The sequence below is a fragment of the Lathamus discolor genome, chromosome 2 (assembly GCF_037157495.1).
Source record: "Lathamus discolor isolate bLatDis1 chromosome 2, bLatDis1.hap1, whole genome shotgun sequence".
In the NCBI taxonomy this organism is placed as follows: domain Eukaryota; kingdom Metazoa; phylum Chordata; class Aves; order Psittaciformes; family Psittacidae; genus Lathamus; species Lathamus discolor.
Genome location: NC_088885.1, coordinates 135,121,203 through 135,133,220, shown reverse-complemented (window position 1 = coordinate 135,133,220; position 12,018 = coordinate 135,121,203). Strand labels below are relative to the sequence as shown.

Here is a 12,018-nt window from a genome sequence, read left to right as displayed (position 1 = left end):
TGCCACAGCGTATTATACCATACTTTTTTTCATTTAAAAAAGGAAATTGAAAGCACACCACTCCTAGAAATGCTTGACATTGAATTGGCTATTGAAATGGTATCAGTAAAGTATTTATATATTCCATATTTTGTTCCATACATCAGCTTTCCTTGATGCGTTAGACTTGGAAGGGTGCCATGTGAGCTGAAATGTTGCCATATATGAAAGACCGCCTTGTTTAAAAATGGTCTAAATCTTTTAGGGTACAGGAAGTAAAGTAAATCAGTTTGAATACATGCACATCTCTCTTTGCCCCTGCTCCTGCATGTTTTACTTTTTCTCTTCCCTTTTTGTCTTCAGAAGCTGGCTGTACATATAGTAAATATCAGTGTTCACCTAAAAGCTAAATATAGTGATAAATATAACTTCTGCCATAAAAACTGAATGAATGACAAGAACAATGTAGTTTCATGAACCAAGAAATCCACTGAAAAATATCATAATTTAAAGTTGGTTTTACAACGTTCTTTAATTTAAAACGAAGCAAAATACTTCTGTGGTAAAATCACAGTTCTTCACTCTGCGCTGTAAGGGAGGTTCAAGAATTTATATTTCAAAATGTTTGGTGGGTTTTTTTATTTCTTTAAATAAAAAAAAAAAAAACATAATCCAAAGCAAATGCAATAGATCTCTGCATACTTGAAACATATTTTCTCAATTTATTCTAAGTCTCTCACTGCACCAGTGGGTTGTGTGTATGGATTAGGACTAGACCATTATTTCACCATCTATCTCCATCCTGAATTGATTGTAGCGAACACTGCAGAATGAATTGCAGATGTCTCCTTTTTCGTCTGGTTTGGAGGACCTCTGTTTTCAGCCCCATTTGATCCGAACTGGGCTAAGGAGTGCAAGTCTGTCACTGTTTAGAGGGATTCAGCGGAAGAAATCTTTGCACCTGAAAGAAGTTACTCTCTCTGTATACACAGCCTGCGCTCTGAAATGTGTGTGCTGTGGGGTGCTGCCTGGATGAAACTTTCTGGTGTGTTCCTGCTCGTTCAGGATTATTGTTTGAAATGTCAGAGTCCAACAGGAGAAAAAAAAAAAAAAAAAGGAAAAAAAGGAGAGCTCTATCTGTGCAAATGGGGAGCTTGGTTTGACAGGAAAGCATAAAAATGTGTGTGAATTTGGGAAACTAAGCAATTTTAAGACATACTTTTCCTTAAAGTTCTTCCAAATTTCAGGCAAAGTGGCAGCGTATATGCTTCTGTATTATGAAACTGGAGCAAATGTACATGAAATGTTGCACAAGCAGGTTTTCACATGTAAAGGTGTTTTTCCCTTGAGGGATTCTTTCTTTGTCTCTCAAACCCTCATCTGAATGTACGGATAGTAGGATAGCCACTGGGAGTTTGTATGAAAAATGTCTATACTTAAAAACTATCATAGAATAATATGGTTTAGGGGAAACTTGGCTTGTGAATACGATTTAAATAGTGTTTTGCCTTTAGCTGTCATATCATCAAACTGTCTTTCAACAATTAGAGTAAAAAGTGTTAGGTTTTGGGTTTGTTATATTTTGTGGGGGGGTTGTTTGTTTTAATTAAAAACAAATAATGATTTGTAGAAGCTGGGGCTCTAGGCTAAGTATCAGACACTACAAGCTTTAGGAGTTCAGATCACAAGAGCTAGTAGTGCTTTTACCAGCGTTGGCACTGCTTTGTACTCCCATCACCACTCTGTCCCCTGAGAGACCTATCTCTTACAAACAGAGCTGCTGAGGTTCTCTGGGATTGTGGATGGTGTGACAGCGGTGGGTGCAGAGATACTGTGGGCAGGTATTTCCAGCCCCATAGCTCCCATGGAGGTTTGGGAACTAGCTGTAGAGGCAGGAAACAGGTCAATAGCATCCGTAAGAGAACAATGGCTCCTGCAGGACTTTTACTATTAAGGAGGGTGGAAAAGTAGGATGTAAAGGCTGTTCTGGGCAGTGTGTTGGTGGTGCTGTCTTCCAAGAACGTGGAAGAGCTTTACATTTTGCACTGTGCTACTTCAAAAGCCCTCTCCCCACCCATTCAAGGAGAGTCTGTACTCTGACAAGATAATCTTGTACCCTGGTTAGAAGTGTTTTGAGGTGTGCTTGAAAGGAGCCTTATATCTCATTACAGAAGGCGGACCTGGGGAACTTACAGACAACCAGAGATAAATCTGTCCGCCCCGCGGTCATATAGTAGCGGGAGTGGGGTTTGGGGCTTTGCAGGGTGGGGAGAGAGGTTAAACAGAGGTAAGTGGCTGTAGAGTTTGGGTTTTTTTTTTTTACCCCTCAGAAGTCCAAAGAAAGGTGTAATTGAGAAAGTCAAACCTAATGTCATTAGATTTGCAGGAGAAGTACAGGATAATTTCAGCAATCTGCAAACGGAGTGGCAGACACTGTTCGAGGCAGTAGAAACCAGTTGGAACACAGTAGAAAGGCAGTCTGAAATTGTAGGGCAAAACCAACACACTAATTCCCACTACGGTGTTCAATTTAAGTAACAAAACATTGCCAGCTTTTTGGGAAAGGCTCCCCCCTCCAATCCAAACTTTGAAATGTAGCAAAGGGAGGGGAGCAGGAACCTTGTGGTTGGTTACAGACTTTGGGTCGCTTTTAGTTATCAGCAGCTGAACTGGAGGATACAGGCTGTGCCTGCTCGCTGCGAGCAGCAGACTGTTAGAGGAGCTTGATTTCTCTCACTCCTTCTTCCACCCACCTCCATCTCCTCTGTGCCTGTGTCTGCGCTCCCACATGCTTCAAATCTGTGTACCTGGACTGCCTTCCTTAACAGTTCAATGTGAGTGTTAGCAGAATGAAAACCAGATGGACCAGCAGTTCCCACTGTTATCTCCCCACCAGCTCTGGCAAGCCTCCCTTTCTCTCTCCTTTCTTGGCATGGCAGAAATATTTGCCTTTATTTAGGAGGGCTTGGGCTTACTGCTGTGCCTCTTTCCCTCTGTTGCAACATGAGCTGAAAGCTATTTATTCCCTTGTTGCTGAGGTTGGTTGAGGTGAGTGGAAGATGAATTCGGCTATTAAGGAAGCAATTAACATTTCAAGATGAGTTTTCATAGTTCTTTATATTAAATGAATGACTTGTTAAAGATACAGCTTTAACTGTTTTAATGTAATGATATAGAAAGGAAATTCATATAGAATATGTTTAAAAACTTGCTTTTCTTTTCCAGCATGTAATAATTTACTGTTGCTTGATCTGCAAATCAAATCTCACCTGTGTAGCAGCCTTAATATTTAAGCTAATCATTTTGGATACTACACAGCTGAGGTTTACTAACCTTAGATCCACACTAAAGATTCTGTAATACCGTATCTGTGTTCCCCTCATTCTGTTCTGGGAGTGTTTCACTGCTCATCTTCCCCAAACTTGCCTCTAAATTCTACATTAAATTATTCCCTTTAACTGAGAACTGAAGCATCGTCTGTAGGCACTTTGACGCACAATGAAGATGGCTTTTAGAATTGCAGTACCTGACACATTGTACCTCTGAGACATACTTCCTCACTTTCCTCAGTTTCAGGCAGCTAAATATTGATACCTATTATGTGTTGTTAATTTCTGTGGTAGGGTTTTTTTTGTTTGGTTGGTTTATTTTTACTTTCTGATAAGTAAGTGTTCTCATAATTGTTTTGAGGCTCTTTTAAACATTGTTAAATGTGTGCATTGCATTTTGTTTCTCTTAATGTCTCTCAGGGCAAATTTTAGGTAGGATTGTTTAGTTGAAGTTTGTATGTTGTTAGTAAGAACAAGAAGCATGTCACAAAGTGGAGTGATAGAATTTTTAGCATATGGCAGGCTTTGCTATTGTCTTGAATTAAAAGCCACAGACTTGTGTGCTTGCCCATTAGCAGCAATACTTCCTTGCTTTGCAAAACAATTTAATGGAGTTCAGGAAGACTTGTGTAGGACAGTGTGTAAAATAAATAAACCTGACCCCCCAAGAAGGGATGGAAGAATTTAACTGAATGCTCATTAAAAGCTAAACTTGATCTTACTCATCTTTACTCATGATGGCTTACTGAACACCTGGCATGAGTCAGGAAGCCTTAATTTTGCTCTCAGTTGGTAAATGTTGTCATGTTTTGCCCATTCTTGATAAATGAAACATAAGGGTTTGGGTGAGATTTTAAAAAGTCAAGCACAGAGGTGACCATAAAGATGTTGGCAAAAGAAGATTCTTCTGTAGCTTCCATAACAAATATCTTCCATATCAAGATCTTTAGTTGCAAGAGAACTGTTAGGTTTTCTGCCTTTTTCCCCCCGCCCTTTTTTTGTTTTCCCGGGGAGGTACGTTTCTATTTGCAGGTTTTGAACATTAAAGTTGTTCTTAATGTGTGATGGTGCAAACTTAGATGCGTTAAAAAAACCTCAGTGGTATGTATGTGTGATGACTGACATACCATTTTGGCGCGTTGTGTTTATTTTTCTGGTGTATGTAAGAATATCCAGGGGCAGGGTAGTAAAGTGATCCAGGAGGCACGCGGTATTTAACATAAGTATCTCTCCATGATCACAAAGAGAAGTGATGGAGAGGGTAGCAGGTGTTACCAAGAAGAGACATAGAGAGAGCTGGCTTCCACCAATATCCCACCCAACATCTCATCTGTACTAGAGAGCTTCAGGTTTTAATTCTTGAAGAGTTGTCGTAAGGGGATTTATTACCTTCCTGTCTCTTCATCTGTTTTTTCCTCCTGGCTAACATGAGAGCCTTGAAGGGAGGTGGCATTATTGCAGCTCCAGGAGTGCTTGAGAGGTAGCATCTGCACATGCTAGAAATGAAAACAGAAGACAATGCAGCACTGCTACAAACGAGGTCTTGCCATCTGTGTTACACCTTCTTAAGTAAGGTTTAGATGATGTAATTTGTGAAGAGCACACTGGAGTAGATAATCAGGTGTAATCTTTTGCAGCAGATGCTGAAATGGCTCACTTTTTGCATTAGCTTTTAATTTTTTGTCAGAGGGGGTGTGCTTGGGGGAATAAACCAGTGTGTTCCTGTGGTGTGTGTTGCAGATCGCACTGAGAAGCATTCCACAATGCCAGACTCACCTGTGGATGTGAAGACACAATCCAGGCTGACGCCTCCAGCCATGCCACCTCCTCCCACTACCCAAGGAGCTCCAAGAACCAGTTCATTCACGCCCACAACGTGTAATTAGACTTATTTTCTTCCTTTTTCTTTTATATTCTTTCTATTCTTTATGTAAGAAAGAAAAATATGTGAAGGGAAACATGCATGATATGTTGGGAGCAGCATTTAGTTATACTGCAATAAAGTAATTAAGCAAAATTTAAGATTGCAACAGATTAATGCATCTTTAAAGTATTAAAACATTCAGCTCAGAGTTGTGTTATTTCGTTGATAACTTGGCCACAGTGTTAAAGAACAGTGAGTAATGCTTTCCCATGTAGTTAATGCTCAGGTCAGTCCTTCTGTGAAAAGTACAAAACCCCTTCTCTTTTATGCCGTTCTGTTGTTTAAAGGACCCTTTTCCCTTCTTTGTAGAAACTTGGGGGGGGGGGGGAGTTTATGTTTTTAAAGTGGAGGATAATGAAAAAACCAAACTTCATCCCACTTATGGTTGAAGAATTCTGATTTAAATGCTATATAATATCTAGTTAATATTGATATAAACCCCCAAATAAAGGCCTTTTATTGTTTTATCTAGAGATTTCTAATCTGTGACCACTTTATTTGGAGCTGCATCTCTGTCTCGGTTTATTGATGTAAACACACAAGAAACTCAACTAGTCTTGATGGAATTAGTCTACATTCGTATCAGTGTAACTGAGATCTGAATCTGGCATGTTGTCTGGACTATTCTTTTCACAGCCATGAAATGATCCACATTTCTCTTACCAAGATTTAGCTGCAAATTTTTTTGCCTCTTTTATACTGCCTTGTAATAGTATAAACATAAGAATGTGTTTACATTTCACATTTTAAATAAAACATTTTTAGAACCGTAGAATGCATATGCCTAAACAGAATGAAGGCAGCATCTTCTATTTGTCTTGCCTATGTCTGCTTAGTCCTTTTCTGTCTATGAAATGCCTTATTTAAAATTCACCTCTATGCAGAAGTCCAGCTGGAGGCCCTTGTTCTGCTTCTCCCAGGGAACCCTGTCCTAACGATTTACATCCAGCTTAAACACTGAGGAGGATTTGTGCCATCTATTTGTGTAAACTGAAATTTAACCCAGTGACCCTGATCCTGCATAGATTTGTCTGTTTTGCTTAACCTCCAGCACCTGAATCATCTTAGGAGCTGCTCTGGTCTAAAGTTAAATTGTTTCTAGGTTTTTGCATGGTGGGTTTCTTAGAGATTAAGCTTTCAAATGTGATGTACTTTGCATCAAGGGTCAGGGTTATCTTTGGGAGTCATAAAAGGAATAGGGCAATGTTCTTCTTAGTCACTTTTATAATCCTCACTGTAACTCACAAGATTTCTGGATGTTTGTTTATGATTGGGTTCTCCACTTTGGAAAGGTGTGTGAGCCATAGCTGGATTTTTGGGGCTGTTTATATGAGGACTATCTAAAAAAGTCTAATTTTAATTGCCTTTTTTTACCCTGATAGATTTTGGAGTTTGTCTTTAGTGGTTCCAGCTTGTACAGTAAATACTACTTCTGTTCGAGTGTCTGTTACATTTATTATTGCTACAGTGGGAATGCCTGTAGGCCAGGAAGGTCATACTTGTTTTCTGGTCAAGAATATGCTTATTTTCTTTGATTTAGACTATTAAAAACTCTTGACATATTCTAGTTTGAAATTTTAAATGCTGAATTCTGTTTTATGAACCATGTGGTTTTGTTTGAGAAATTATGTAGATCTTTGCCAGTTGTCAAGTTCAGACATTAAAAAGAAGAAGAGAAAATTACTAATAAGTAAGTGGGCTATTAAAAAAAAAAAGAGTTCTAGAGAAGCAGCATTTGGGGAGTATTTCTTTATTTCTTTTGTTGTGGGAGAAATTTTGCCTTACTTTCTCCTCCTCATATCTATCCAAGGTAACGAACTCTACTGTTCTGTTCTTTTTTATCGTAGCCCCAGGACTCTCTGGTGGGAGCAGCCCCTCACCAGTGACTGAGTTGTTGGGTGCTGTCAGGCTAGAGGACACAGTCTTATTCTTCTGAATCCTCATTTACTAAGCTCATGTTATGATGACTTTGGGCTATGTGGGTTCCTTGCAGTCACAATGTATTTGTTTACTCTGATACCTCACTGTACGGCAGCGCGTGGAGCTGAACTTGCTGAGACCAGCTTCTTTCTAGTTTTTCCACTTCTTGTTCTCCCTAGCCCATGCAGCTAGAATAGGTAACAAAAAATTAGTGTAAAACACAAGCAGAAACTAGATATCTATAGAAATAGATAGCTTTTCCTGTGGTGCTTCAGAAGGGCACTTCAGTCACTAGGACAAAAGCTCCTTCAAAAGCATTGCAGTGGTGGTTTAAATCTGGTAATAGGATAGTGATCTAAATCTACTAATAGGTGTGCACCCTCAAAAGGGACTTGCTGTCGAACAATAAAGATGACTGATAAAGAAAGTGACAAAAATTGGGATGTGTGGCTTCAGAGAGGCTGGTCATTAAGCAACATTGAAAGTTCTTTAAGTTGCTAGCTCCCCATGGCTTTGCTTTTAAATAGGAAGCAATTTAGACTTACTTCTATGCATTTTTTATAGTAGACAAATTCCTGATTTTTAGTGTTTTTCTGGGATGGGTTCTGAATGAGTTCTCAAAAAGAAATTGGCAAATTTCTCTAGAGCAGTGGCTGCTGAGCATGGTGCTGGTTGCTGCTGGGTGCAGTTGTGTGCTCTGTGCCCATTCGCTGTCATTTTGGCGAGTGAGACTCAAACAACAACTCAGCAGAGTTTGTTTGACTGTTGCCGTTCCAAGTAGCCTGGGTGGAAAAGGATGTCCTCAGTTTGATTCTCTGCTCTCTTCTGGAGTGTGGATGAGAATCAAACTGAAATGGCTGCCAAAAATGTCTGTTGTCTTCAGTATGTCTGCATGAATCTCATTGCCATAAATTTTGAACACTTAGTACTTCAAACAGTTGTTCTCACAGCAACCTTGCAACAGGAGGGGAATGCTTTCTTATCCTTTTAGATGTACAGTATTGGCACATGAAAACTGAGTGATTTGCTTATGGTCTTTGAGAAGTCTTCAGAAGTCTAGTTTCATGCTCTAGCTGCAAGGCTTCAGGCCACGGTGAGCATGGCACCATTTGTACCTGCACAAACAACTTTGTGTGCTCCATATGTTAGCAGCTAGGAAATCTGTATCCGAAAAAAAAATAACCTTCTCATTGGGTGGTGTAAGGTTAAAACGTGAAAGTCCTGTTTTATAAACACAGCTGTCAGTTGTGTGTACAAAACACAAGTAAAAATATTCAGAGATAAACTGAGGCTTCATGAAATATGTCTGCACATTTTTTTCTACCCCCAAGGAGGAATTTTTTTGTCTTCAGTCATACATGCTCTCATGCTCTTTCCATTTCCCTCCTTCTCTTTTTAAAACCCGCTGACAAAAGGGTGGTATTCAAATGATGCTTTCCAGGTGCAGGAGCATTTTGATGGGGGTGTGTTAGAGGCAGCTGCTGTTACTTCCAATCCATACATGGTTCAGTACCAGCTACTGGGGAAGAAATATAAACTGCAGAGTGTTGCTCTGTCAAAAGGCTAATTATCTTTGGTTGTGCAACTTAAATTAATTTTGAGGACAAGCACGGAAAACATAAGCTGATGGATTTCCCTCTCTTTCTTTTCTCACACCCCTCTCTATTTTATCCTCCCTTCTCTTTTTCTTTCAGTAACCAATGGCACTAGCCATTCACCAACAGCGTTAAATGGAGCTCCATCTCCTCCTAATGGTTTTAGCAATGGGCCATCCTCTTCTTCTTCCTCTTCTCTGGCTAACCAGCAGTTACCGCCAGCTTGTGGAGCTAGGCAGCTCAGCAAACTGAAGAGATTTCTTACAACCTTACAGCAGTTTGGCAATGACATTTCACCAGAGATTGGGGAGAGAGTGCGTACCCTTGTGCTAGGACTTGTGGTAAGCAAACAACTAATGATACACTAATTGTGATATTTTTCTCTCCTTTTCCCTCTTTATGCTTGACATGTTTATTATATAAAAGAGTAGGTCATAAGCGCTGCATATATCATACTTTAAGGTTACCAAACGTGAGAATGAAGCGCTGGCTCTTGCTGTTGGAGCTAACTTGTAACTTGTCTATCTTCCCATAAGTGACAGCTATTTCCAGTTAGATATAGACTTGACTTTTTTTGCCAATATATATTCTGTTGTAATGGTGTGAAAGGGTTTTCATTCTATACTGGCAACACCCCTAATGTAGACATCCTTAAAATATATAAGGTAGTAAAATATGGTTTGGCTTGCCTTCCTAGTTGGCTGGGAAAAGGAGGGTGCCCTACATATATAGTGTCAGAATACTGGTTAAAAAGATGAATAAGCTGAATATATGTTTGGACTGTGGTTACACAGTGGAAAACCTTTTCTCAGTATTCACTGAACCCAGCAAGGAGGGACCTAATGGTGCATTACTGCTACTTAAGTCACCCTATCTGTAAGGTTATCTCTACATGATTGTATGGCTGAGTGAAAATTTCAGCTTTTTTCTTACGTACTCTGTCAAGTTGGGCTGCTGTTTTACAGGCAAATTGTTGTGAATCTGGTCCAGGATTCTTTCTGCCAGACGTTGTTGTCTCCCATGTATCTCATCCAGCAGTAATTGGACATACCAGGAAAAATGATGTCATGGTGCTCTAGTTTACATATGTTCTGAGCAACTGCAGTTGCCACTGACTGCATTTGGAACAAAGACTGACAGTGCTGTTGGGTACTAGGGCTCAGGTGTTCTCCACTTGTATCTTAACAAAACCTATGTGGCAGCAGTGGGTACCCCTTCACTTGAGTCAGTGTCAAAAGGTTTAATGTAGGCAGTGTAACTTCAGTAAGTCCTACTCTCCATTTGTCTCCATACTCAAAATGCCTTTTTAATGTGGTTTGGCTTTTCACATGGTTCTCTGTGGAAAGGGGAGCTAGTAAAGAAACTAATGGTGGCTTTAGGAGATCTACTTGCCCTTGATTTTCAGATCAAAAGTGCTTGCCCACTGTTAATTACAGTTGATTTCTACTTTCATCTGAGCTCTGAGGAGTAAATTGGCATCTTATTCTTGGGAATGTCCACATACCATGTTATTCCCTTGGTCAGCTCTATGAAGCATGTGGTCTTCATGGTTATGCCCTCAGCTTCGAAGTAATGACTTTCCTGTGTAGCCTAGAACATAAAAAACAATCCTCTTCATAAGTACAAGAGGCAAAGTGCAGTTTTCCTCCTCAAACAACAAGATATGTGTCTTTAAAAGTATGGTTTTCTTCATGTGTGCATGCTAATTACCACTTCTGCACTGGGAACAAAATTATAAGAGGCTTCAATAGAAAATAAAAAATTTGTTGGAAAAAGCAGCTTTAACTGACGTGTGAAATGTAAAAGCATTTCCATGCCTAGCACCTGAGAGCTTAAACTACTCTAAGCAACAGGCGCTGAATGGCTGAAATGCTGGTGATTTCCTTTGAGTATTTTAATAAGGTAATAATTTAATATGTGGCATGCTTTTTTTTATCCTCTTATCAGTATCAAGAATGAGTTATTAAGCAGCTTGAGAGTGCTTTGGTTACTGTTTCTCTTGCTAAGTGTTTTCATTATTTTGTCACCAAGACAGAGTTTTTTTTCTCAACAGAATTCTACTTTGACAATTGAAGAATTTCATTCCAAACTGCAAGAAGCTACTAACTTCCCACTGCGACCTTTTGTCATCCCATTTTTAAAGGTATTGCACAGTTCAGTGATCTGGAAAATATTTCAAACCATTTTGTTGCTAGGTCACAGATGTGTGTTACAGTTTTTCTTTTTAAGAGAGTCAGGAAAATGAATAACGTTTACGGGTTTCTTTCCATAGCTTTGTGCATGGAACTGCGTTTGAGTGTATGGTTTGAGACCATTTTTGGCACAAGACCTGTCAGTTCCCTAATTCTATAATCACTGTTGTTTGTTTTATATTTTTAGTTTGTAGGTATAGCAGCTTTTACAAACTAAGTCTTGAGACTTGGTTATAAATATAATAATGTCATGTGCTTGCAAAAAGCTAGAGTTTTGCAAACTTTGTGTGATTCAGAGTAAGGGGATGTCAGGAATTCCTGCTACCAGCCCTTTTCTAAAGTGCTGCTGATCATTATTAGTACACAATGAGATTGTGACACTCTGCCATGCAAGGAGAAGACTACTTATTTCTTTAGATTCCAGCCATCAGTACAAATGTGGTGTCTTAAGAAGGCTGGTGACTGTGTCCATGTGTTTTATGCTTATGCACCTATTATTAGAAATTAAAGTCTCATTAAAAAAACAAATAATAAAATGCAACACATGATGTGCAAAATAGGAATCAGGGAAGCAAAATCTTTGAAGTCAGGAAGTTATTCTGCCTCTCACCTGTCAGTAACTACCTCCTCTGAACCGCCATGACCTTTGAACAGTCAATGTTGCTTTCTCAGAGGATGTTGTATACTGTTGTGGTTGGGCTGTGGAGATGAATTTTCCAGAGATAAGGTATTTATTGCTCCCATATTTTTATTCCGTTGTCAGTGTGTCAGAGGACGTTTTGCATGATTTTAGTCAGTGTGTTTTAATTGTTCCTAGCTCTTCCGTTGTCCTGAAGCACTAGTATCCTCAATGGGTTTGCTTTCATGCTTTTCCCCTTCTTGGTTAGCTGTGTCAGATGGGCTCTATGCAGATAGCATAGCTGCTACCTTGGTACGTTGCCAGATGTTTTCTTTTTGAAATTGAGTATGCTCTTCCACTTGCAGTTGTACCAGCTCTGATATTCCTGCTTAAATCATTCTGGTTTATTTTCATGGCATCTAGTTTGTTTTCCTTTTAAAAGCCACTTCAGAATTAATTG

The 12,018-nt window shown here is 39.4% G+C and overlaps 1 protein-coding gene across 5 annotated transcripts in view; it reads left to right on the top strand.

The window, feature by feature from the left end:
- The window catches only part of RUNX1T1 (RUNX1 partner transcriptional co-repressor 1), a 120,028-nt gene that overhangs the window by 62,439 nt on the left and 45,571 nt on the right, over window positions 1-12,018 (top strand). For all 5 annotated transcript variants that reach the window (XM_065668576.1, XM_065668578.1, XM_065668579.1 and 2 more), the window contains exons 2-4: window positions 5,049-5,186; window positions 8,847-9,088; window positions 10,801-10,890. In XM_065668576.1, coding sequence (XP_065524648.1) covers window positions 5,049-5,186; window positions 8,847-9,088; window positions 10,801-10,890 — 470 coding nt within the window. The remainder of the gene's footprint in view (window positions 1-5,048; window positions 5,187-8,846; window positions 9,089-10,800; window positions 10,891-12,018) is intronic.